The sequence below is a fragment of the Aspergillus niger genome (assembly GCF_000002855.4).
Source record: "Aspergillus niger supercontig An13".
Classification (NCBI taxonomy): Eukaryota; Fungi; Ascomycota; class Eurotiomycetes; order Eurotiales; family Aspergillaceae; genus Aspergillus; species Aspergillus niger.
The window spans coordinates 402,169-423,754 of NT_166528.1; the positions used below are offsets into that span (position 1 = coordinate 402,169).

The 21,586-nt window shown below is 48.7% G+C and overlaps 11 protein-coding genes and 1 non-coding gene across 12 annotated transcripts; 5 read left to right on the forward strand and 7 right to left on the reverse strand.

The window, feature by feature from the left end:
• Positions 1-543: 543 nt before the first annotated feature.
• An13g01590 (uncharacterized protein) lies at positions 544-1,336 on the forward strand (the record flags this gene model as incomplete). The annotated part of the gene is made up of 2 exons (XM_001396261.1): positions 544-763; positions 822-1,336. 2 exons carry the CDS (start codon positions 544-546, stop codon positions 1,334-1,336), a joined length of 735 nt encoding a protein of 244 aa, XP_001396298.1.
• A 179-nt stretch (positions 1,337-1,515) lies between these two features.
• On the reverse strand, positions 1,516-2,674 carry An13g01600 (uncharacterized protein; the record flags this gene model as incomplete). The annotated part of the gene is made up of 3 exons (XM_001396262.1): positions 1,516-1,554; positions 1,605-2,381; positions 2,432-2,674. The coding sequence occupies 3 exons, from the start codon at positions 2,672-2,674 to the stop codon at positions 1,516-1,518; spliced, it is 1,059 nt and encodes a 352-aa protein (XP_001396299.1).
• Positions 2,675-2,959: 285 nt separating this feature from the next.
• An13g01610 (uncharacterized protein) lies at positions 2,960-5,243 on the forward strand (the record flags this gene model as incomplete). Its single annotated transcript, XM_059743842.1, has 6 exons — positions 2,960-2,977; positions 3,044-3,564; positions 3,663-4,090; positions 4,145-4,493; positions 4,612-4,740; positions 4,790-5,243. 6 exons carry the CDS (start codon positions 2,960-2,962, stop codon positions 5,241-5,243), a joined length of 1,899 nt encoding a protein of 632 aa, XP_059602069.1.
• Positions 5,244-5,505: 262 nt separating this feature from the next.
• An13g01620 (uncharacterized protein) lies at positions 5,506-6,916 on the reverse strand (the record flags this gene model as incomplete). Its single annotated transcript, XM_001396264.1, has 2 exons — positions 5,506-6,008; positions 6,070-6,916. The coding sequence occupies 2 exons, from the start codon at positions 6,914-6,916 to the stop codon at positions 5,506-5,508; spliced, it is 1,350 nt and encodes a 449-aa protein (XP_001396301.1).
• An 860-nt stretch (positions 6,917-7,776) lies between these two features.
• An13g01630 (hypothetical protein) lies at positions 7,777-8,977 on the reverse strand (the record flags this gene model as incomplete). Its single annotated transcript, XM_059743843.1, has 5 exons — positions 7,777-7,912; positions 8,002-8,050; positions 8,256-8,552; positions 8,642-8,778; positions 8,895-8,977. 5 exons carry the CDS (start codon positions 8,975-8,977, stop codon positions 7,777-7,779), a joined length of 702 nt encoding a protein of 233 aa, XP_059602070.1.
• A 385-nt stretch (positions 8,978-9,362) lies between these two features.
• An13g01640 (uncharacterized protein) lies at positions 9,363-10,307 on the forward strand (the record flags this gene model as incomplete). Its single annotated transcript, XM_059743844.1, has 2 exons — positions 9,363-9,517; positions 9,656-10,307. 2 exons carry the CDS (start codon positions 9,363-9,365, stop codon positions 10,305-10,307), a joined length of 807 nt encoding a protein of 268 aa, XP_059602071.1.
• A 598-nt stretch (positions 10,308-10,905) lies between these two features.
• On the reverse strand, positions 10,906-11,523 carry An13g01650 (uncharacterized protein; the record flags this gene model as incomplete). The annotated part of the gene is made up of 2 exons (XM_059743845.1): positions 10,906-11,282; positions 11,505-11,523. 2 exons carry the CDS (start codon positions 11,521-11,523, stop codon positions 10,906-10,908), a joined length of 396 nt encoding a protein of 131 aa, XP_059602072.1.
• A 1,099-nt stretch (positions 11,524-12,622) lies between these two features.
• An13g01660 (uncharacterized protein) lies at positions 12,623-13,102 on the forward strand (the record flags this gene model as incomplete). The annotated part of the gene is made up of 1 exon (XM_001396268.1): positions 12,623-13,102. One exon carries the CDS (start codon positions 12,623-12,625, stop codon positions 13,100-13,102), a length of 480 nt encoding a protein of 159 aa, XP_001396305.1.
• Positions 13,103-13,695: 593 nt separating this feature from the next.
• On the reverse strand, positions 13,696-13,810 carry tRNA-Leu (CAG). Its single transcript has one exon. It is a non-coding gene; the product is annotated as a tRNA-Leu (tRNA).
• A 485-nt stretch (positions 13,811-14,295) lies between these two features.
• Positions 14,296-16,743, reverse strand: An13g01680 (uncharacterized protein; the record flags this gene model as incomplete). Its single annotated transcript, XM_001396269.3, has 1 exon — positions 14,296-16,743. The coding sequence occupies one exon, from the start codon at positions 16,741-16,743 to the stop codon at positions 14,296-14,298; it is 2,448 nt and encodes an 815-aa protein (XP_001396306.1).
• A 710-nt stretch (positions 16,744-17,453) lies between these two features.
• An13g01690 (uncharacterized protein) lies at positions 17,454-18,593 on the reverse strand (the record flags this gene model as incomplete). The annotated part of the gene is made up of 4 exons (XM_059743847.1): positions 17,454-17,598; positions 17,643-17,750; positions 17,790-18,001; positions 18,060-18,593. The coding sequence occupies 4 exons, from the start codon at positions 18,591-18,593 to the stop codon at positions 17,454-17,456; spliced, it is 999 nt and encodes a 332-aa protein (XP_059602073.1).
• Positions 18,594-18,969: 376 nt separating this feature from the next.
• Positions 18,970-21,431, forward strand: An13g01700 (uncharacterized protein; the record flags this gene model as incomplete). The annotated part of the gene is made up of 10 exons (XM_059743848.1): positions 18,970-19,186; positions 19,242-19,556; positions 19,620-19,906; positions 19,959-20,080; positions 20,135-20,786; positions 20,949-20,983; positions 21,095-21,171; positions 21,293-21,313; positions 21,346-21,366; positions 21,415-21,431. The coding sequence occupies 10 exons, from the start codon at positions 18,970-18,972 to the stop codon at positions 21,429-21,431; spliced, it is 1,764 nt and encodes a 587-aa protein (XP_059602074.1).
• Positions 21,432-21,586: the final 155 nt, after the last annotated feature.

The window sequence follows — 21,586 nt, forward strand, 5'->3', positions numbered from 1 at the left end:
CGAGCCTCACGCGTATAATATCTCACGCAGATTGGGATACGCAGTGGCATGATTGAAATAAGCAGCAAATTTATCATGGTTATGCTTGACATATGCGTCGATAAACGCCCTGTCACAAAGGATGGATGGATGGAGAGTAACCAACATCGGACATCAGCGCGACATCCTAAGATGTTCCCGTGACCCACTGACGGAAATCTATCCTGCTATTGGTTATATATCGAAAGACCCACTCCAAACTACTGCCTAATCGAGTAATCCGAAGAAGTGGGGCCCCCGATTGCGCTGCCCCAGGCCCGCATCATTGTAAACCAAGTAAACCAGCTGGACGCCACGTCAAAATACTACCAAGAAGGGTGATATCACGAAAAGGGAATGACGAAGATCACAAATTGTCGGCAGCAGGAGGCAAGAATAGCGCCGAGATGTAAGCTATATAAAGGTCTGATTCGACGTTATCGCATTGAACTGAACAACACCCCAACTAAGATAAATTCTTTCTTCTACTTTACTTAGTACCAAACCGTCGTATCCTAACACAAAATGTGCCACGACGAAATCAAAGCCAACGGCTGGTCCAGCACTCCCGCCAATGCCGGTGCCATATTTACGGACCAATCCTTCATTGAAAGGGCAGAAGCCGTGGAGCTCGATACGATCCAGTTCCCCTTTGACGACCCTGTAGTCTCGAAGACATTGGAATATGTCAAGGCTGTTCTTCACCCCGAGACTTTGAATCATTCCATGAGGGTTTACTATTACGGTACGTCTCTAGGCAAACTATCCTTAATCCATATACTCATCACGTCATATAACCACAGGAATGGTAATCACCACCCAACAATTCCCCGAACAAGCAGCATCCATAAACCCAGTGACCTGGGCTCTGACTTGTCTCCTCCACGACCTCGGAACCGCGGAGGAGAACCTCACCGCAACGCGCATGTCATTCGATATCTACGGCGGCATCAAAGCCCTCCATGTGCTGAAGGAGTTTGGTGCCACTGCGGACCAGGCCGAAGCAGCAGCTGAGGCAATCATTCGACATGAAGATATGGGAGTCGATGGAACGATTACCTACTTCGGTCAGCTTATTCAGCTGGCTACGACGTATGATAATACCGGGATTCATCCGCATGTGAAGGGCTTTGAGGGGTTGGTCCATCGCACGACTCGCAAGCAGATTAATGAGGCGTATCCGCGGTTGAAGTGGTGTGCGTTTTTCTCCGGGTTGATTAGAAAGGAGGAGACGATTAAGCCTTGGTGTCATTCGACTCATTTGGTGGATTTTGATAAGGAGATCGAGGAGAATACGCTTATGAGGGAGTGGGAGTAAGGGCGGCTTGGGATGCGTTTTAGTTGAGGGGGACACTACAATTCTGTGCGAAGAGGATAAATGTCGTGAAATATGCAAGTGTTACGAGTATGTTGTAGATTAAGCTGGTATAACTGAACATGTAGATATATCACCGCATCGTTACTTCCCTGGCGTGCTGGTAAGGCGTATGATGGCCATCACAGCCCATCAAGTGGACGCCAGACCTTCATCCAGCGCTACAGTCATGTTAGCCATTGCTCCATGCGATTATGCGTACGCAACATACCTTATCATACGGCTCATTAGAGTTCACGAATCTCAGATCAGTAGCCAGTCGAATCCTCCTTTCAGGGTCCTTGTTCTTGCAGCTGGCATGTACCAGGAAGGGGTCATGGAAGATCACATCACCAGCTTCATATTCCGTGATCAACCACTTACGCTTGGCGTTTTCGCCATACGCAACCGTATCACGACTGAGAAAACCCCCATCATTCATATTCTTATTGAAGGCCGAGACCCGCTCCTCATCCGTCAGATTTGTTGCATTCCTGGTGAACTCTTCCTCGGTCTGTCGACCGATATCAACCGATTTCTCAAGGTACATTAGCCCGCTGCCCTCAAGGGAAATATCTCCGATCGGGACCCACGCTGTAATGCTGGTTGGGGGACCCGCGCGAAGGTACATCTGATCGAAATGAACAGGGGTCAGCTCGCTATCGGGCACAAAGGCACGAAGCATTGTCCGCTGAAGCATAGTGATATCTTTCCACTCAGTGAGTTTGTGGATAAATTCACGCAGTTCGGTACTCTCGCATAATTGAAGATAAAATCGCTCCTCGTGCGCCTTGATCATCAAGTCCAGATATTTCTCCGACTCGTAGTCGTCCTTCAGCCCGAAGAGCCGTCGGAGGTTGCCCGGAGGTAAAAACTTGCGGCTATCCTTGTCACTGAAGATCCCGTCGACTGGGTCGGATCCTTCTTTGAGAAGGCCAGAGGGGGCCATGTATGAGAAATAGTTGCTGCGGCATTCTAGGACTTGGTTTCGTGGGAGCAGCTGCTTGACCTATATGTGGATTAGTATGAGATGTATGATAAATACGGAGGTGACCTTACGAATAGATACCCATCACGGATAAGTCTCTCTCGCATGACCTCAATCGGGGTGTCCTTCGATGTGGGCTGGAGATATCCGATCTTTTCCGGGAGCATGGGCCCGAAGTTAGATTCAAGCTTAAGATTCTTGGGATCAGTGGGATAGTATTCTCCGTATCTGTCGTTTGGAGGCAGTTTGCAGTCGCTTGCTACGAGACGAGCGGAGGTAAAGACCTCGGATTCACGAAGGCTTGTTGTTGACATCTTGTGGTGAGTGAAAGGAGTTCCGATAGCTGATAACAGTTTCACTGCCACCCAGGCAAACAAATTCAATAGACTGATGGCTTAGAAAGTACCTGTGAATGAGACCTACGGGGTTGAGGGTTGGGATGGCGCATCTTGATATAGCCCAAACATCGCCAGACGAGACCTACAGCCGTCTATTGCCGAACGTGGGGAGCCCCGCATTTCTCCCGCACTTCTACAGCCGACGACTCCCTCATACCCATTCTGTCTCTGACCACAGATCAATTATTTCGTCCAAACGCTATGACTAGAAGTACAGGCGTAAGGCTTTACCGGGCCTGCCTTCGTTGTCGACAACGCAAAATAAAATGTGATTTGTGGGTACAGCTCATACTCCGCTCCATTCTTCCTTCTTACATCCACCATCGTAGGAGATATACGGAGGGAGGGACCCTTGGGCCATGCTCAAAGTGCATCCTAGAAGGCCATCAATGCATGCCAGCCACCTCGAGAAGAGGGGGTGACTACTCTCGCTTCCGGGGTCGACGTCATGGACACGCCGAGACGCAGCCTCCAAGGGTCAGTGAGCACGGCGAAACCAAGACAGAACTACAACCGAGTGCATTGCACGCCGAAACTGTGGGGGTGGACAATGACACTCTTTTTCGTGGGGGTGTTCGAAACCCCTTAGAAGCTCTTCAAATCCTCGCTCAGACGGCCGCCACTGCGGGGGATGACAGCATACCTTCGCCTGAGAGGCCTTCTCAAAGATCGGATGGCACAGGGCGTGCAGTGGGGAAGTCTGTGCATCATGATTCACGAGAGCAACCCAAGGGATCAATAATGGCCACAGAGATCATCAAGGAGGGTATCATCGACGAACTGGACCTCGAACCCCTGGTACAATAGTATGTCCCGCTACCATGGCCGATTGTGCCTGCACTAACCGATACAATACAACAAGCTATACCATAAACTACCATCATTACTTTCCTATCGTGTCCAGCAATCTATTATACACAAAAGACCGCAAGCACCTATGGGCTACAGAGACGTTCCTCCTCGCCTCCGTCCTTACAATAGCCACTCAGAACAGGCCGGATCAGAAGCACCTTCACATCCGAATCAGAGGGTATATCGATAAGCTAATACTTCGTGTCACTCTTGGCGCTAGAAGTGTGCGGCAAGTTGGGACCGTAGAAGGCTTACTGCTTCTAGCCGAGTGGATGCCACATCTAATGCTCTCCCAGGATCAGCCCTACAGTAACAACTTTGGACAAAACAGCGCATACGACGAGGACTGTGTAGCCTGGAACCTGATAGGTCTTGCAGTCAGACAGGCATATTTGTTACATCTGGAAAAGCAATCCTTCCCCTGGGAGGTGGAGTCGGAGCCATGCAGTATGCGCTGCCGGCGACGACTAGCATGGATATGTAGGTGATTCAGACCTCAATTTAGGATAATGCCTCCTAACCGGCTATCGCCAGTTACCTATCTGGCCGACCGGCACATATCAATCCAAATGGGCCAAGCATTCTGGTCCCGCGGACCAAGTCTATCCACCAGATTCAGCACCCAAGATTACCCATCACTACAACCGGCCATTACTGGCGGAACAGACTACGCCTCCTTCATACAGGCGCAAGTAGAGCTAACAACCATCTTCGGGAATATCCACGACATCCTCTACGCATTAAAGTCGCGCACACTTCAGCTAATGCTGGTTGGAGACTACTCCAAATATCTCGACGATTCCGCCAAAGCAATGGAGATGTGGAAGGGAACCTGGTCAAACGTCGACATTCCCTCCACTCTGTGTTGTCTCCTCACACTACAGTACCAGTATCTACAACTCTACGTGAACGCCTTCGCCTTCCAAGCAGTCCTATATCGCTCTTCTAAGACCTCCACCAACACAAGACCAGGAAGACAGCACATCCTTATTCCCAGATAGTGTCATGGCCAGCCCCGACGCTCGCCACATCTACGCAGCCATCAACGCAGCAAGAAGTTTACTTCAAACGCTCGTGGAAGAGATAACTCCATCCGACATTGTGAAATTTCTTCCTGTTCGCTATTACCTGTAAGGATCCTATGTACCCATGCATAAACAAGCCACTAACACACCCAAGCTACGAAATCTACGCCTCCGTATTCCTCTTCAAAGCCTACTCCGTCGGAGCCATCTCGCCCGAAGAATCTCACGCCTGCTTCACCCTAACCCTGCAATTCATCTCTATGCTCAAAGGCGCCGCTACAAGCCAAACGCATATTGCTCATCGCTACGCTAAATTACTAGGTCATCTATGGTGTCATGGCAAGGTTACTCCTGAGTCGCATCAGGGAAGTGCTATCCAGGAGAGCGAATTTACCAGTCTGCAACAGTACACGGCTGATGCGCCTGTAGATTCTGGGGATTTTCTTCAACCAGTCAATGTGGATACTGATTTCATGGATGCGTTTTCGGGTTCTCTGCCGCTAGATTTGGACCGCTCTTGGGATTCTGGATTTTACGATGAGACGCTGTTCTCTAGTTTGCCTTTTTTTCGTGGATTTCGGGAGCTAGAGGGGGGTTATGTTCCGTGAGTGGGAATCTTCCTGTTTGCGCTGTACTAGTTCTAGGATTAGGGGAAGTTATATGTCTTTGATGGGTTGCATGTGTGTGATTCAGGCTTTGATAAACCCGGTGCAAAGGAAGATGAAATTCTTCAAGGGCGAATAACTTGGTCGTTCAAGGATAGTCATACTATTAAGTGTGTGTTGTAAGTGATTTAGCTCATGGCCTAACGCCATCATGATCAGTATCCCCTATACGACCTCATTGCATGACCCCTTCCAAAATATATAACTACCAATAACCAAGGAGCTTCATGTATTCCTCCACCTGTTTTGCTTTGTCCTGATAAACCTCATCCGGGTCGGCATTGGATGCTGGATCATCACGGTACAATCCTCTCCCGCCGACGGCCGCACAGAAGCCAAGGAATACGACCAACTTCTTTGCCCCCTCTATATCTTGTGGCCTGTCCACCTCTGCAATCTGCAGAGCCTCATATAGATTCCTTGCTAAGTTATATTGGGATTGTGCGCTCATGCCGTCATCGTAGTATGCATAGTTGTCCAGATCTCTCAGATCAATTTCCACGTCTCCATCTGGAAATCCTTCCAGTATGCATCGAGACATGACGAGACTGTCACTATCCATGGGAAACAAGAGCGCGCCGTGCAAGCTGTTATAGGAGTATATGAACTCCTCCAGAGGATGGCCGAGGGAGGCATAGTTCCAATTGAGTATGTAGGATATGATTGGTGATTGATCAGGTCTTTGTGAGACGAGAAAATTTCCAAGTTCTTGATCGTTGTGTTAGTTGGAAAGCTTAAGGATTGGTGATGGTTCAGGGACATTGCTTACCGATCCTGTTCAATGTAAATGTTGGGCGATACTCAGGTATCTCAGCCACTATATCTTTGACAGACTGCTCAACGAATTCCTCAAGCCTGCTTCTCAACTCTGGGCTTTTCCGCCAGCCTTCGATGTCTTGTCGCTCTTCCGCCCGTCTCAGATCTCTTCTCAACATTTCTGTGAGATAACTCCCTAGATTGGGAAACGGACCTCCGACGCCAGTCATAAGGGCCTCTCCAGAGCGAACGTATCCTTCCTCTGAAAACCTGAAGCCCCCGTATCCCTGACATACCACCATGTGATCATAAGATTGGAAGAGTTTATGTATTGTCGCAATCTGGCCCAAAATCTCGCTCTGATGCTCCGCGGACATTTCATAAAAGGATTGCTTGAGTGGGGCGTCCCCGGGCGGATGAGAGCTATGGATAATCCAAGCGTTGTTGTATTCATCATCGCTTCCGTCACTCCACGCATATACCTCAGGCACAGTGTGAAGATAGAGGGTGTTGTACAGAATCGTTCGCGCAGTATACATTGCAGCGACTTTGTTCTCCGCCCAACGGCCCTGGTCCATGTTTCCTTGGGGGATTTTGAACTGTATGACTAACTGTCTCGAGCCCGACGGCATGCGCACCACTCCATGCTGCTTGGGAGCATCACGTAGGCTCCACATTGTCTGGAGGAAGTAGACTTCATATGAGATGGTATTTGCGTTGTAGTCCAGAATTGGGGCGCGTTCGACTCCGTCCACGGCAATACCAAATATCTTTTCTACTATTTCCTTGGCGCGAGCCTCGAGCCTGGACGCTCCTGTGGTAGATGAAGGGGGTGAAGGTGGAATGGTAAGCCCGGCCATTGTGAGCGATCTTCGTCGGCTGTCTGTTAGTGAAGTAGGCCGACCAGGTTGATAATGACAGTGATGAGTGTAATCAGTAGTACTAAGGCCAAAGTTCCTGGGTTTGTTGTTGAGGCGCTATTTATAATGATAAAGGGTGATATAAAGAATGTCATTTAGACTTTACTCGGTTGGACGTGATCGATTATTGCATATCATAAACCGTATGCAAAAGAGTGTTAGAGCCTAATGAGGGTTGAATATAGTCATATCATAGGCATGTACCTCATCATCCTTTGACGTTGCTGGGGGTATGCATTATGGCGGTGTTAGTTTGTAAGTCCGATATTCAATATGTCGGCCAAAAGTGGCAGGTACCGGTATGGTCGATCAACAAAGAAGGTTCGTCTCAGACCCCAACGGCTATTACTTGAAATGTTTCTGCCTCGCAAGACTAATGTGCAACTCGCAGTCTTTTGTCCACCCACAATACTAGCAGAAAGGAACGTATATGAAACACATTGTGAGGCATCATCCCTGTACATCGCATACCTCTAAATATCTATCGCAAATGTTGCATTCTACCTGACGGAAATTCCAGTGGGCCAGGCACGTACTATAATTGATATAAAGTTCTTCAGAGCATCTCAGATAATCCAAGCTCTTTCACACGTACCTGACTCAATATGCCCTTATCGAATAGTCATAGTAGAGCAACATTACTATCGACTGTTTGGTTCAACAAGAACATAATATTCAGCCACCACGGTACCCATTATTTGTTGCAAATTCCGCTTAGCAAGTCCATTCTATGCCAGTTCAGGGGAGAAGCGATAGACTAATTAGATATAATCACGATCAATGAAATCCAAAGCCTCTACTTAGTTCATTTTCTGATTAAGCAGAACGATGCCCGGGAAGACGAAGTGGAAGAGACAATACCCCACGGAAACAGCCGGAACAGGAACACGAATAAGATGGGCACCTTGCCTAGTGTTCATCCCATGGTTGGCCATTCTTTTCGACCAAAGTGGCTATCAAAACTTTGACCTAACTTGCATTGCCCAGGATGTACACGCACAGACAGAAGGCACATCCTTATATACGAGCCAATGACCGTATTACCATGGATAGGTGGCGCCAATGAAGATATCTCTATATATGCATCGAAACCTAGCGATTATAGTTGGTGGCTTAATAAAACATGTGGCAAATTCCAAGGTTCTAGAAGAGTAAGAATCTAGCTTTCTAGCCCCAATTGTTAAAATGAACTGCTAAGTACACCATTTCGCAGCCAGACTTTCGCGCCTGGTCTCTGGTTAAATACAAACTCAACTGTTGACATTCCTAGTATATGTACGCCAGAACACCACATAAGCTGGAGAGTTCAGTGTGAATCGGAGGATCGGACATGATTCGCACGGCCTCAAAGGTGGATGGACAACCTCGGGAGTCAGCAGCTTCATGCTGGGCACTAGTACCGAGGGGAAATAGTAGGCTTTCCTGTTCATTCCTATCCCTGGTACAGCATAGTCCGTGTGGCGTCCACGCCAGCAGCCACCTTGTGCTTTATCCGCGGGGATGCAAGGTACAATCTCGTTTTGAGATTCATTATGGGCAGAGTACAAAGCCATCCATTGATACACGATAGCATCACCTTAGAAAGAGTGGTAACAGCCAACAGGTTATGTTGTGGGGTAATTTCCCACCTGTCCACATCTAACCAGCAAGCTACAGACGTTGTACCGTCATCGTTTGGCAATCTGGGGGTGGAACTTCCCTCGCATCGAGCCCGCTTAGATAATCGTCGTGCAGGATTGTACTCTTCCTTGTACCCGATAAAGTTGGATTCAATCGTCGGAACTTCTTGTGCCCAATGGAACCTTTCAGATTCCAATCTAGGTTTATATTATTAAGACTTCCATCGGCCAAGGTGCTGAATGTGGTCGACGTTCCATAGAGCACCATGGACAAACGGGCCAAGACTGGATTGTAGGACGATCGCAGCTTCCAGACTCCTGCACTTGGGTCCACCGCATCGTAGAGCCGCTGGCGTGCCCTTATAATTGACTTCGTAGTCATTTCCGATTAGGGAGCTGTGCAAGACTGACTGACGAGCCAAGAAAGGTCGTGCACGTCAGAGGCGGGCAATAAGGTTTCCGCAACCCGCATGAACCAAGCTTCCACTCGCAGTCCTCGGAGGGACATCTTTCAGAATAAACCTTCACGCCTGTCCAGCTTTTCTCTCTTCTCTTTTCTCAAAGACGCTTTGGCCTCAGTCCTGCGCAAAAGGGTCTGGCAGGCATGGCGCTCTGGGCATATTTGCAGCCACTTGGCCAATTTTAGAACTTCCGTCGGCACCTCTTACTTTTTCCTTTCCTTTACAGGCCTTATAGGGTCGCTTTTCGCATCAGCACCACTCTCGGTATGAGACTCTTTGGCCGATGCGACCGACAACGGGACTAGTATGTCGCAGGAGGTCGGTATCGACGTTCATAGCGGCGATTTCTCGTCGCTTACCTCAAAGGACCCAATCCAGAAATATGTCATCTCCGCCTTTGCGGCCATTACCTTCTACAATGCGATAGAGCTCGTCGTGCTTTGTTTCACGACATTTCAAAGGTATCATGGATGTTATTTCTGGAGTTTGCTCGTCACCTCGGCGAGCCTTATCCCCCATTGTGTGGGATACCTTCTCTTTATCTTCTCTACTGTTTCTCCTTATGTGCCTGTGTCCTTGATTATACCTACCTGGATTAGCATAGTCACTGGTCACTCCCTCGTTCTTTGGTCGCGATTGCACCTCCTCGTGCAATCGCAAAAGCTGTTGCAGGGCCTCCTGTACATGATCATTATCGACAGCATCGCCTTCCAAATTCCCACAACAGTCCTACTGTATGGATCACTATCAAATACCCCCCACTTCGCCAGGGGCTACGACATCATGGAGCGGGTCCAGCTCGTCGGCTTTTGCGTCCAAGAGTTCATTCTTTCCGGCATATATGTATGGGAAACCATCAAGATGCTGCGCCTTCGTCCCGAGAGGTCCCGGTTCATTATCCTCACTCAATTGCTTGTTATCAATATACTCATCCTCATTCTGGACGTTGCAGTCGTCGCCATTGAGTACGCCGGATATTATGCACTGCAGGTCATGTTCAAACCTGTCGCATACAGCGTCAAGTTGAAGTTGGAATATGCTATTCTGGGTCGGCTGGTCAAGATTGCCCAAGGGGCCAGTTCGGATCCGGATCCATTATCACCAAGTTCTCGCGGATTCAACATAACTGCATCTGGATTTGACGAATCGGGTAGTACCGGTGCAGGTGTCACAGTTGTCCGACAGGTAAACTCGGGACCGTTGGTCAGGCGATGGTCTGGACAGACTCATGACAGCTTGGGTTTCTGTTAGGAAGATCCCAGCTCGATGTGTTGATTAAGTCGCTGACTCGCTGGGACCAGTGCGGAAACACCCCTCGGAAGCCCTTAAGCCGATTTGTTGACAAGAATTGGTCACACGAGATGGCAAAGGAAGAATCGGCTCTCAGCGTCGACGATCGCATCACTGATAATCCCCGAGCATCGCCCAAATTTACACACAGCCACTTAACGCGACGCCTCAACCCAGACCACGGGCTTATACGCGACGGAACTCTTCATAACGGTCAGGCGAATGGTTCCCCACGGTGGTACTCGAGATGCCTCGTTTATGGAAGGGGTCAGTGGCTGCTAAAACGCATATACGGCATAAGCACCTTTTGGACGGAATGAGGCCATCACCTCCAGAGGCCCATTACTTTGAACTAGATACTCACTATAGAACATAATAGAACAAAAAAGACAAAATTCTACCTTAAACATCCTTGAATGATGCCCCCTTTTGAAAGGCTTGATGCAATAGTTATAGGAAAGCTGAAGCATTCGCACCTTTGCCTATTTTTAAAGCAGGGATAGGTATCTCAATCTCTTCCCAACCGAGCAAATGTGCTAATTTCCCCTGCCATTAGTCATTAATGCAGCCTTGGTGCCTGGTAAGGTTCAGCTGTGAACGTTGCAGCATTCCAGGATATTGGAGACGGAGACTCCCACGGCCGTTGGCCGTCCTTTCTGGCTTCGTCACGTCTTTCACAAACAGAACATTGTCCACGCGGTCGTCCATACAGTGATTTTCTCTCAGAAATTTCAGATCTCTTGCTCCAGCTTGCAACCATGAGTGACAGCATGCCTCCTCTCGCATCCTGCGCCTTACAGTGAAGCACCACAGTCTGGTGTGGAGGTATGCCCAGACGGAGGATGTTGGGGTAAGTGGGTGATTGATTATTTGGTTGGGGAATACTTGTTCTAGGTTTTGGAGATACCCCGCAATTACGATCGGTGGGTCCATTGTCTGTCGAGCTCAATCTTTACTTTGATAGAAAAAATATCTGATATGCCACCTGTACTGGTAGGGTTTGTGCCAAGTAGACCTACCACATGAGAGATTCACTATGCTTGACGCTATAACTTTCACAAAAAAGCTACTCCCATTCTGGCGTTAGAAAGCTTCAGTAAACTACGCCATTGTTACAACAGATCATGTGCAATCAAATAGAACAGCTAAGAGTTTCACCGTTACTGGTAGCTAGCATGTCAGCCGGATGCGGCCCGTGGGGCAAGGCATGAATGGCCAATAACAAGCTTCAGACCTCTCCTTACCCCGTGAGCTGGGATATGACGGCCGTCAGCATCGACGTCCTCGTTGGGCTTTCACTACAAACAACATTCTTTGTCGTCTATTTTTCAATGCCCCCATACGACCAGCTATGAAACATTACATGAAATGTATGAATCATGACTTCGGCGAGGTCGAAGACCCAGAGCCCGATGTGTGGCGTGAGCCCTATCAGGAGATGACGCCTTACTAACATCTGAATAATTAATACTTTATAGTCAGCTCGTGTAGCCTATCCAGTCTAGGATGGCTCACGGCGCAATCTCTTACCAAAATTCTACTGTATCTGGAATTGCACGATTGCGGAAGTGTTTCCGCAAGCATGCTATATCTTTGACACTTACCCTGCGGATAAGTCTGGCACTGCACGAATCACCCAGGTCTAGCCAAATTACTTCCTTGTGGAACGTCCATACTAGGAATGTATGCCTCTAATGGCTCTGCATCAAGCATATTGACTTCCCAACCCGGGGTTCTCGGAGGTAATAATTATGTCAAAGTACGACGACAAGGTCATTGATGGCCTAATGCAGGTTTTCGTTTCGGTGTCTGATCCTTAAGACGACAATGAAAAGACGTCATCTAGGGAGTGATGATATTTTGATGTGTCTGCTGACTTATTCTCCAAATGTGTATTTAAGATTCTAGATGCATCTTCGACTCGTTGCAAGACGCATCGGGCATCATCTGAGTTTGGCCTGTGGTTTTCTAGCACAGGTAGGCGTAGGAACTACTACATCACAAGGTTATACTTGGGAGAGTCTTGACACGAGACGATCAATTCACTATACTTTCGGTCTCTCCGTTGCCACAAGACCATGGTTACTGAGTGTTTTATCGTCGAGTCGGGGTAATCTCGACCCGACCGAGATCTATATAAAGAGGTAACAGCTTTTGTGCACCCCACTTGTTGATGTTCCAAATCCATCACTTCCACACTTACATATGTGACTCTATTTTACGAACGGACCAAAGCCCAAATCCCCTCGTGCTGCCGAGTATTCACATCAAACACCATGAATACCTTTGGCTTACATCAAGATGGACCCTTTGGTGGGTTCGGCGGCAGTGCCTACGATGCGAGGAACAATGAACAGAAGGTCAAGCATGTTAACGCCTGGAAAGCTCACTATCAAGGCTACGATGTCCTTGGTGCAATTGAGTTTCAATTCCAGAACGGCGATTGGAGTGGTCGAATTGGCGGCAAAGATCCTAACATCGGCTACGAACCAGAGTCATATGAATTTGCAGATGATGAAACAATAAATCACATGTGGGTCTATGCTGGGGAAGATGACGGCTTCGTCAACGGATTTCAATTCACAACAAACCGAAGATCCGACCCTTTCAAAGTTGGTGGAACTGAGGGTAAATTAACCGAATTGGAAGACGATGAACTTGGTGCAAATGGCGAATGGGCTGGAGCTACAGGCAGAGACAACATCCACGGTGCTGATGCCGTTGTGGACAACATGATTCTTTATTTCAGGGAGTGAAATGTTCTGAGAATTGAACTACTAGTAGTTGGTTGTCATGACTGTGGTTTCAGAAAAGGATGTGAAGTGTGCACTGCCTGTCTAATCATTGTTCATTAATCCTGCTGGTACTGTTACACGCACCGAGCACAAGTATGGTGGGACATCTGTCTGTGTCATCTTGGTTAGTGATTGAAGGAAAAAAGTGTTAATTAGTTGACTTCATCGCACAAGATGCCTTGGTATGGGTTTTTACCGGAGCTGTTTCCGTTTTCCCCATACTGTCGTGCGAATGCAGAGGCAACTGACATAATATCATAATGGGATAGTTATTACTTTAATCATACTGCATATTATGCTCTACATAGGCGGCATTATTTCCAATCATTCCATTGTCTATTCGAGAACCACGCGAATGATTGCATCGAACGTTCTTTATTTAAAGCCTATAACACCAAACCTACATACAGGGAAATCCTCAGGTCTGCGAAAAGAGTAGTTCGACTTTGACAGGAAAGTCGAGGAAAAAGAAATAAAAAAGGAAAACTTGAATTGAGTTGATCCAATACGAACCCTACAACAGAAAGTAGATTTTGTGCATGAGCAAAAAGAGATGACAAGAGTGGGATTCGAACCCACGCCCCTTTCGAGACTAGGAATACTCCGGATTGGAATATGCGTGATCAGGTGACCTGACCCTAGCGCCTTAGACCGCTCGGCCATCTTGCCCGTTTTGTTATAGGTTGCTTAGCATCTTAGCTATATCAATACCAAAAGTCAGCTTTGCCAAGTTGGTCTCCAGTGGACCGGACATTTCGTTTGCACAGACTCTGCCACGTTTTGAGAAGAATATTGGTGTAACACCATTAATTAAAATTGGTTTAATAATTTGTTTGTGACATGATTGTGGGGGAAGCATTACTTCCGATAACTTCAAAACTAGAGATGAGTGTGGGAGCTTGGTCAATAGTGGTGTCACTTGTATATATTTCCCGCTCTTGCAACAAGCTCTATAGCACTTGGCAACATTCATGGACAACCCAGCGGCAACTGGAAACTCCATTCGGAGGGGCGACTTTCCTAGTAGTAGTGATCTCTACCATTTGGTAGTACTTGCTTAGATCCACAGACTGTGATGAAATACGATTAAATTATTACCTAATTATGACCACTATCATTTACTCCTCCTCCCTCCAATCTTCCACTCAAACAGTTCAGACGCCCTCCCCCTTCTTCCGCGGATACTGCCAGGTCCAGTTCCGAATATAGTCCGGATCAATGCCGTCATCGTATGCCTTCTGCTTGGCCAATAACTGCATATTCAGGAACTTCTCTCTCACTCCGGACGCCGTATTGCCCAGTCCGCGGGCATGATCAATCGCATCAACGGCCAAACTATACCGATCCGTCTGATTCCTCACCGCCAGCTCGAATGGCGTATCGATGTTCCCCTTCTCCTTGTACCCCCTCACATGGATATTCTCCTGTCCGGGTCTCTTATACGTCAACCGGTGAATAAGCCACGGGTACGAGTGGAAATTGAAGACAATCGGCCTATCAGCCGTGAAGATAGCCTTCCATTCCCGATCGGACATTCCATGCGGGTGATGGATCTTGGACATGAGTTTGAAAAGATCGACCACGTTGACGAAGCGCACTTTCAGCTGGGGAAGGTGTTCGCGTAGGAGCGCTGTGGCGGCTAGTGCCTCGTGGGTTGGAACGTCGCCGCATGCGGCCATGACAACGTCTGGTTCCGCGCCCTGGTCGTTACTGGCCCAGTCCCAGATCCCGACGCCCTTGGTGCAGTGGGCAATTGCTGCGTCCATGTCCATGAATTGGATGTGGTCTTGTTTATCGGCGACAATGACGTTAACGTAGTTGGCGCTGCGGAAGCAGTGGTCCATTACGGAGAGGAGAGAGTTTCCGTCGGGCGGGAGGTAGATGCGCACGACTTCGGGAGACTTGTTAGCCACGACATCGAGGAAGCCTGGGTCTTGGTGAGTGAATCCGTTGTGGTCTTGGCGCCAGACGGTCGCGGTGAGGAGGATGTTCAAAGATGCCACTTTGGCGCGCCATTCGACTTCGAGGCATTTCTCGATCCACTTGCAGTGCTGGTTCACCATAGAGTCGATGATGTGGATGAAGGGCTCGTAGCTATTAAGGAGCCCATGGCGGCCTGAGAGGACGTAGCCCTCTAGCCAGCCTTCACATGTGTGTTCACTAAGCATCTCCATCACTCGACCGGCCATGGAAAGGTTTCCACCGTTGTTATCTTCAGGGAAGTATTCGGCCAGCCAGACTTTCTTGCCGGCTTTGTAGATCTCGGAGAGCTTGTTGGATTCAGTTTCGTCCGGCCCGAATACACGGAAGTTGGTCTGATTGAAGGCGACCACATCACGGAGGTAGTGTGACATGTTGACCATGCTGCCGCGGATGGTGGCTCCCGGATCGATGGATGTGAGTGCGTACTTGCGGAAGTCGGGTAGGTCCAGCGGTCGCCGTAGCAGCCCACCATTGCCCACCGGATTGGCACTCATACGGGAATTGCCAGTTGGAGCGAGGGCTTTGAGTTCGGAGATCAAACGGCCGTCGTGAGTGAAGAGCTCCTCGGGCTTATAGCTCTTCATCCACGATTCAAGAAGTTGAAGATGTGAAGGATTGGTGAGGACGTCGGTGATAGGGATTTGGTGGGCACGCCAAAAGCCCTCAAGGAGTTTGCCATCGACTTCACGCGGGGCGGACCAACCCTTTGGGCTGCGCAGTATGATCATGGGCCAGTGTGGGCGGAAGGGCTCCTTCGACTCGCGGGCTTTCTTCTGGAATTTCCTGATTTCAAGAACACAGTGCTCGAGCGTGGCTGCCATGGCTTGATGCATGGTTTCGCGGTCACTGCCCTCTACAAAGTAGGGGGTCCAGCCGTAACCCTTCATGAGAGCAGAAAGCTCATCATGGGAGATGCGTGCGAGGAGTGTCGGATTGTTGATCTTGTAGCCGTTGAGATGGAGCACGGGCAGAACGGCACCGTCGGTGCAGGGATTAAGGTACTTGGTGCTGTGCCAGCTGGTAGCTAGTGGCCCAGTCTCGGCCTCACCATCGCCCACCATGGTAAGGGTAATCAGATTGGGATGATCGAAGACGGTGCCAAAGGCGTGCGAGATGGAATAACCCAGCTCCCCGCCCTCGTGAAGACTACCGGGGGTTTCTGGGGTAGCGTGGCTGCCGATACCGCCGGGGAAAGAAAACTGCTTGAAGAACCTTTGCATTCCTCGCTCGTCCTCCGACTTGTCCGGGTAGACTTCGGAGTATACACCCTCCAGGTAGGACTGTGAAAGAATGCCAGGGGCACCGTGACCCGGGCCTGAGATGAAGAGAACGTCCAGATCATACTTCTTGATCAGCCGGTTCATGTGAATCCAGGTGAAGGATTGTCCTGCGTCTGAGCCCCAGTGGCCGAGTAGGCGTGCTTTGAGATGCTCCACCTTCAATGGCTGTTTCAGAAGCACATTTTCGCGCAGGTAGAGCATGCCTAAGCATAGGTACATGCTGGCGCGAAAGTAGGCGTCCATTTTCCGGACTTCCTCCGGGTCAAGGTTCTGGCCCTTGACCGTGGAGCGAGCAGCTCCATAAGCGGAGATGCTCTGATCATTCGAATCCGATGGCATTTTGGGAGAGTATCACACTTGGTAAAATGCCGTTAGTTGAGATTCGATGTGGTACCGCTCAGCTTCTATTTAAGACGGATATCTGGAAGGCTGGAACTGGCCATTCTTAACGTGGGCTGACATCCCAGTCGGCTCCATGCTCGCACTTCCCGGATAACATCCATGTAAAGTCCATGTAGTAACCAGTCCATGACGCTGGCTTCCGTCACCCTCCGCGCCTGCTGCGTCACTGGATGGGATGATGTATCTTTATTGGCTCGGGTGGTCTTTACCGGAGTTGTGGTACGCTAGTCCTGTTCCGGAGCTGACATCTCGTGTGGGCTGATATCTGATATTTGGACGCATGTTCATGTTCTTATCCCAGAATTTGTTGGTGGGTGGTGGGTTATGAGTTGGGAATGCCCTAGAATGTGACAAGTCAGTCCTAGTTGCACTTGTGTCCTTCAGCACCGAATCCGCCCGGTACTCTTACATTTCCGTTCCTGCTCAGGCCAAGGCGGACATAAGCTGGCGGTGAATGCTATGCTAACAACACGGATTGCACGTCACGAAGCATCTAGAAGCCCAGGAGTTCTCAAGCATTGAACGCAAGATGAAATTATTGAGTAAAGACAAGACAAAGTCAAAAACAACGAATCAATCTCACACAGAGCACATCTCCAACTAAATGTCTGTTTCCACTACCTCACCATTCATCACAGTGATGGTTTTCAATACTCGAAAGTTTCACCAACTATATCCTCAGTCAACTTCCACAGTTGTTCTGCTTCGATCGGATCCCGCGCCCAGCTGCGGACCTCCTCCGGCTTCAGTACTGTACAGTCCTGGACAAAGCTTCCATTGTTCTCTGCCAGACTTGGTTAGCTTAGAACGATGAGCCACCCACAGAATCAACTTACGATGTGTGGTGATGGATGGATGAAATGCGGCGAATACATGCGTCGCCACCCCTTGCGACATAGTCTTCCAGGTTATCTCTCTCTGCCCACTCCGGAAGTACCCGAGTACTGTGAACCATTTCACTTCGGTAATGTCAGCTAGCGTACCTCGTGCAAAGGATACAGATGTGGCCCATACCGAGAGATTCGTACATCTCGGACCAGTCTCCTCTGGCAAGATTCGTGTTGATTGTTCCAGGATGTAGGCTGACCGAGATGAGACCTTTGCTCCCAAGCTTTTGCGCAAGAGACACAGAGAAGAGCATGTTGGCGGATTTGCTTTGGCCGTAGGCCAACCAAGGGTCATAGTTTTTGCCTTCCTAATACTAGCCTTCAGCTCATTGTCTCGACATTGGGATACCACGCATAATTACTCACGTCAAAATTCCAGTCATGGAATCTGATTGAACTCAACTGGTGGCCATTACTCGACACATTACCAACCCGACAAGGGGTTCCAGGATGCACTAGCTTTTTTATAATCAAATTGGTGAAGAGGAAATGTCCAACGTGGTTGGTGGCAAATTGGCTCTCGATTCCATCTTCTGTCAACGAGAATGGTGATGCCATGACACCAGCATTGTTGACCAAGACATCGATATCCTCCTTGTATGTCAGGACTTCCTTGGCAGCGTTTCGGACTTGGGCCTGAGAGCGCAGATCTAGTTCTAGGAGACGGGTGGCTACTCCTGGAGCAATGTTCGCAATCTCCTGGGCCGTCTGTTGAGCTTTGAGAATATCACGGCTAGCAAGGATGATGAGCGAAGGGCTGTGGATGGCAATGACTTTTGCGAACTCGGCACCAAGACCACCTGGACTAACGCCAGTCACGAGAATGGTCTTGTTGGCAATTGCATCCTGGCAATCCTGTGCCACCTGTTCTGCTGAAGTCTGAAAGGAGTATGAAGACATAATGGTAAGAGACAAGCTGCAGAATTTGATACTCAAGTAATTATACCACTTCTGAAGGATAATGGCAAACTGATGATGGTAATGGGAAGTGCTCTAGGTGGAAAACGACAATAGTATATATAGGGCCCTGGCCGTAGTAGTCGTACGGCCTTCATTTACTCATTCCCAATATAGTCACGGAAATAACGAATAATTGAGCCCAATTCGTGTATATTTTGGTCATCATTTTGGCCCATCTTGCTCCATATGCTGGCTCGTCCAGTCGATTTCCTATTTGGGCCGAATTAATTCGAGACTGGTTACCCGATGAGGTTAGCGTGAGTCCGGCGATGACGGAGATAACGGAGCCACGCTAAGCCCGGTTGCCTTCGACAGGATGATTATTCCATATGACCCCGAGTTACTTCATCGCATTTTCTTCCTGTCCACTCCTCCAGAATCTTCCAGGCTATTTCATCTATTTCCGATGGAAAGCATGCCTAGTGAGGTGGTATTCTCAACGGGACCATTGTCTTCCGAATCCGTGGTGTTCCAGTATACCAATGGTCCACTCAAGGTGTCTCTACCGAAGAGGAGGGGCCGTCCCGCAGGATGTGAGTCCACAGACCCATCTACGGTAGACTATCAGTATGGGTTGACCAAGAATAGCGACAAAGAAGAAGCGACCCCCCGAGGGGTCCAGTCGTCAGCCCGCCGCCGCTTCCCACTTCAAGTTCATCAATTTTGGGCCCACGTTGACCCGAATAGATGAAGAAGCCCGCACCACCACCCGAAGCCACACAATGATCAATCGCCGTCGCCAAGAACAGAAGAAAGCAGGGAACACTGAAGCCACTGGCTTTGAGCTGTCCCGTCTGGCCCACACCCATATTCCACATGCATATCCGCAGAGGAACCAGATGGATCCATTTGGCACGCTGCCCATCGACATGGAGCCATATATGTTTGATCTTTTTGCGTTTTGTGAGTTGCAAAGGATATATGCTAATTTCTCGGACACTTCTAGCTAACAAAATGCCTCTGAAGACAAAAATCGCGCATCAGAGACGCTCTACTCAATTGAGAAGAGAGCCGGCTGTAATCCAATAGATGACTATTGGGTACCATTGCTGTTTCAAGACCCAGCAATGCTTCATGTAGTACTGGCGTGTGGATCGTTATTCACTATGGATCTGCAACGATTTCGAGCAAGCCCTGCATTTCTTTGGCATACCAGTCAAGCTATGAACATCATTCGGAAAAGACTGGTTGGTTCTGTGGATGCCCCTTCGGATGAAACAATAGTTGCTGTCGCCAGTATCGCTATTGCGAAGGTTAGTCAATGTCGTAAATGTTGGGAGGATATGTTGGCTAACCGTCTCTCAGAAAGCAGCGGGCCAGCACGATCAATGGGAGGTTGACATGAGAATACTGAAAGCGTTGGTTGACTTGCGAGGAGGTTTGGACGCATTAGATGACAAGCCGATGGTACAGGGAAAAATCTACCGGTTAGCTGCCTGTCCCTGCTTGAGTTCCGGATAGACTCTTACTTGGTCTCCTAGGGCCGATATCAATGGATCCTTAGACGTTGGACGGAAGCCCATTTTCAGTGATCGGTTCCAGCAGTCTCCAATGCCGGGTCCTAGAGATTACCGATTAGTTCAAGGTTTCCAAGAGCTGGATTGTGTTCTGGGCATAGAGAGTGCACTGAAAGCAGTGATCGACGATATAAAATCCTTAGTCGAGGAGTTCTCCAGTATTACAAAGAGCAGCGGTCAAACCGTCGTTGCGAGGATCCGTTTCTGGCTGACGTCAATCCAGTATACACTTCTTTCACTGCAATATAGTGACGATTGTTCCAGAGTTCAAGCCCAGGAGGTCTGCCGTCTAAGCCTTTTACTACTGATCAACGCGGTCTTTCATGAGTCTCCTCCTGGTGCATCGACCAGTGATGTACTTATCTCACAGCTGCGGCGGCTTCTGGAGAATGCTGAAGTGTTGGACTGGTTTCCGCTCACCTTTCGTCTTTGGGCCCTATACCTTGCTACTTGCAATGTTGCATCTTCCACACTGAGAGTTTGGTCGATTGCAGCCATCTCGGAAGTGGTGCTGCAAATGGGCATCGCAGATGAAGAGGAGTTCAGTCGACGACTCACGTTGTTCCCATTTGACCCGCCTACACATAATGTCATCTGTCCAACAATATGGGACGAGGTACAATTCTTTATTCAGAATCAGGCGAGAGGGTAACCGGCGAGTCCGTATTGGCTGCAATAAAGAAGACATAGTAGAACGGGGAGCATCATATGTTCTTATTTTCCATGATAGACTAATAAAGCATGGATTTATTTACATAACTAGCCTGTTCATCAATAGCTCCAGCGCGGCTATCTCTATGAGCCTGAGCAAGCGTATGCTAGTGAAATGGAGCCCTTTGGGCTTCCGTACCTATCTCCACTATTGCCGCACATGGCTTTGTAACGTGTCCTTACTCAGACAATCAGAGTGCTCCCATTCTATAGCTCGGTAATCCGGAAGATTCCAATTCTAAGATCTAAGAAGTCCGTACACGGAAAGTTCACAATGCCTCAGCCATCATGTAGGCACTGGGTAATGGAATATTTACTCAATCGCAACGTACCGGCGGCGTCCGAATATTTATTCTGTTCTTCAGTTAGATAGCAAAATGGGAAAACGCCGATAGATACTTACATCTACAGGCGTTTACCCCGATGTAAGAGGTAATACCCAATGAATAAGACTGTCTCTCCAGAGAAGACCCCTTCTATGAAAGGTAAGATCCGGGGAAGTGACCATTACGAAGCTAACTATATGACTATAGAGGGTGAATCCCGTTGACTATATAGCCGTAGAAAAATTATATAAACCACGTTAATCCCCCTCGATTTGGCTTGAGTCAATCAGCTCTCGCTCACGCCACTACCACAACGAAGAGGGGCAGGGCCACTCAACCCTGCCCCTAATTCAATATTCCTATTGCATGGAAATATATA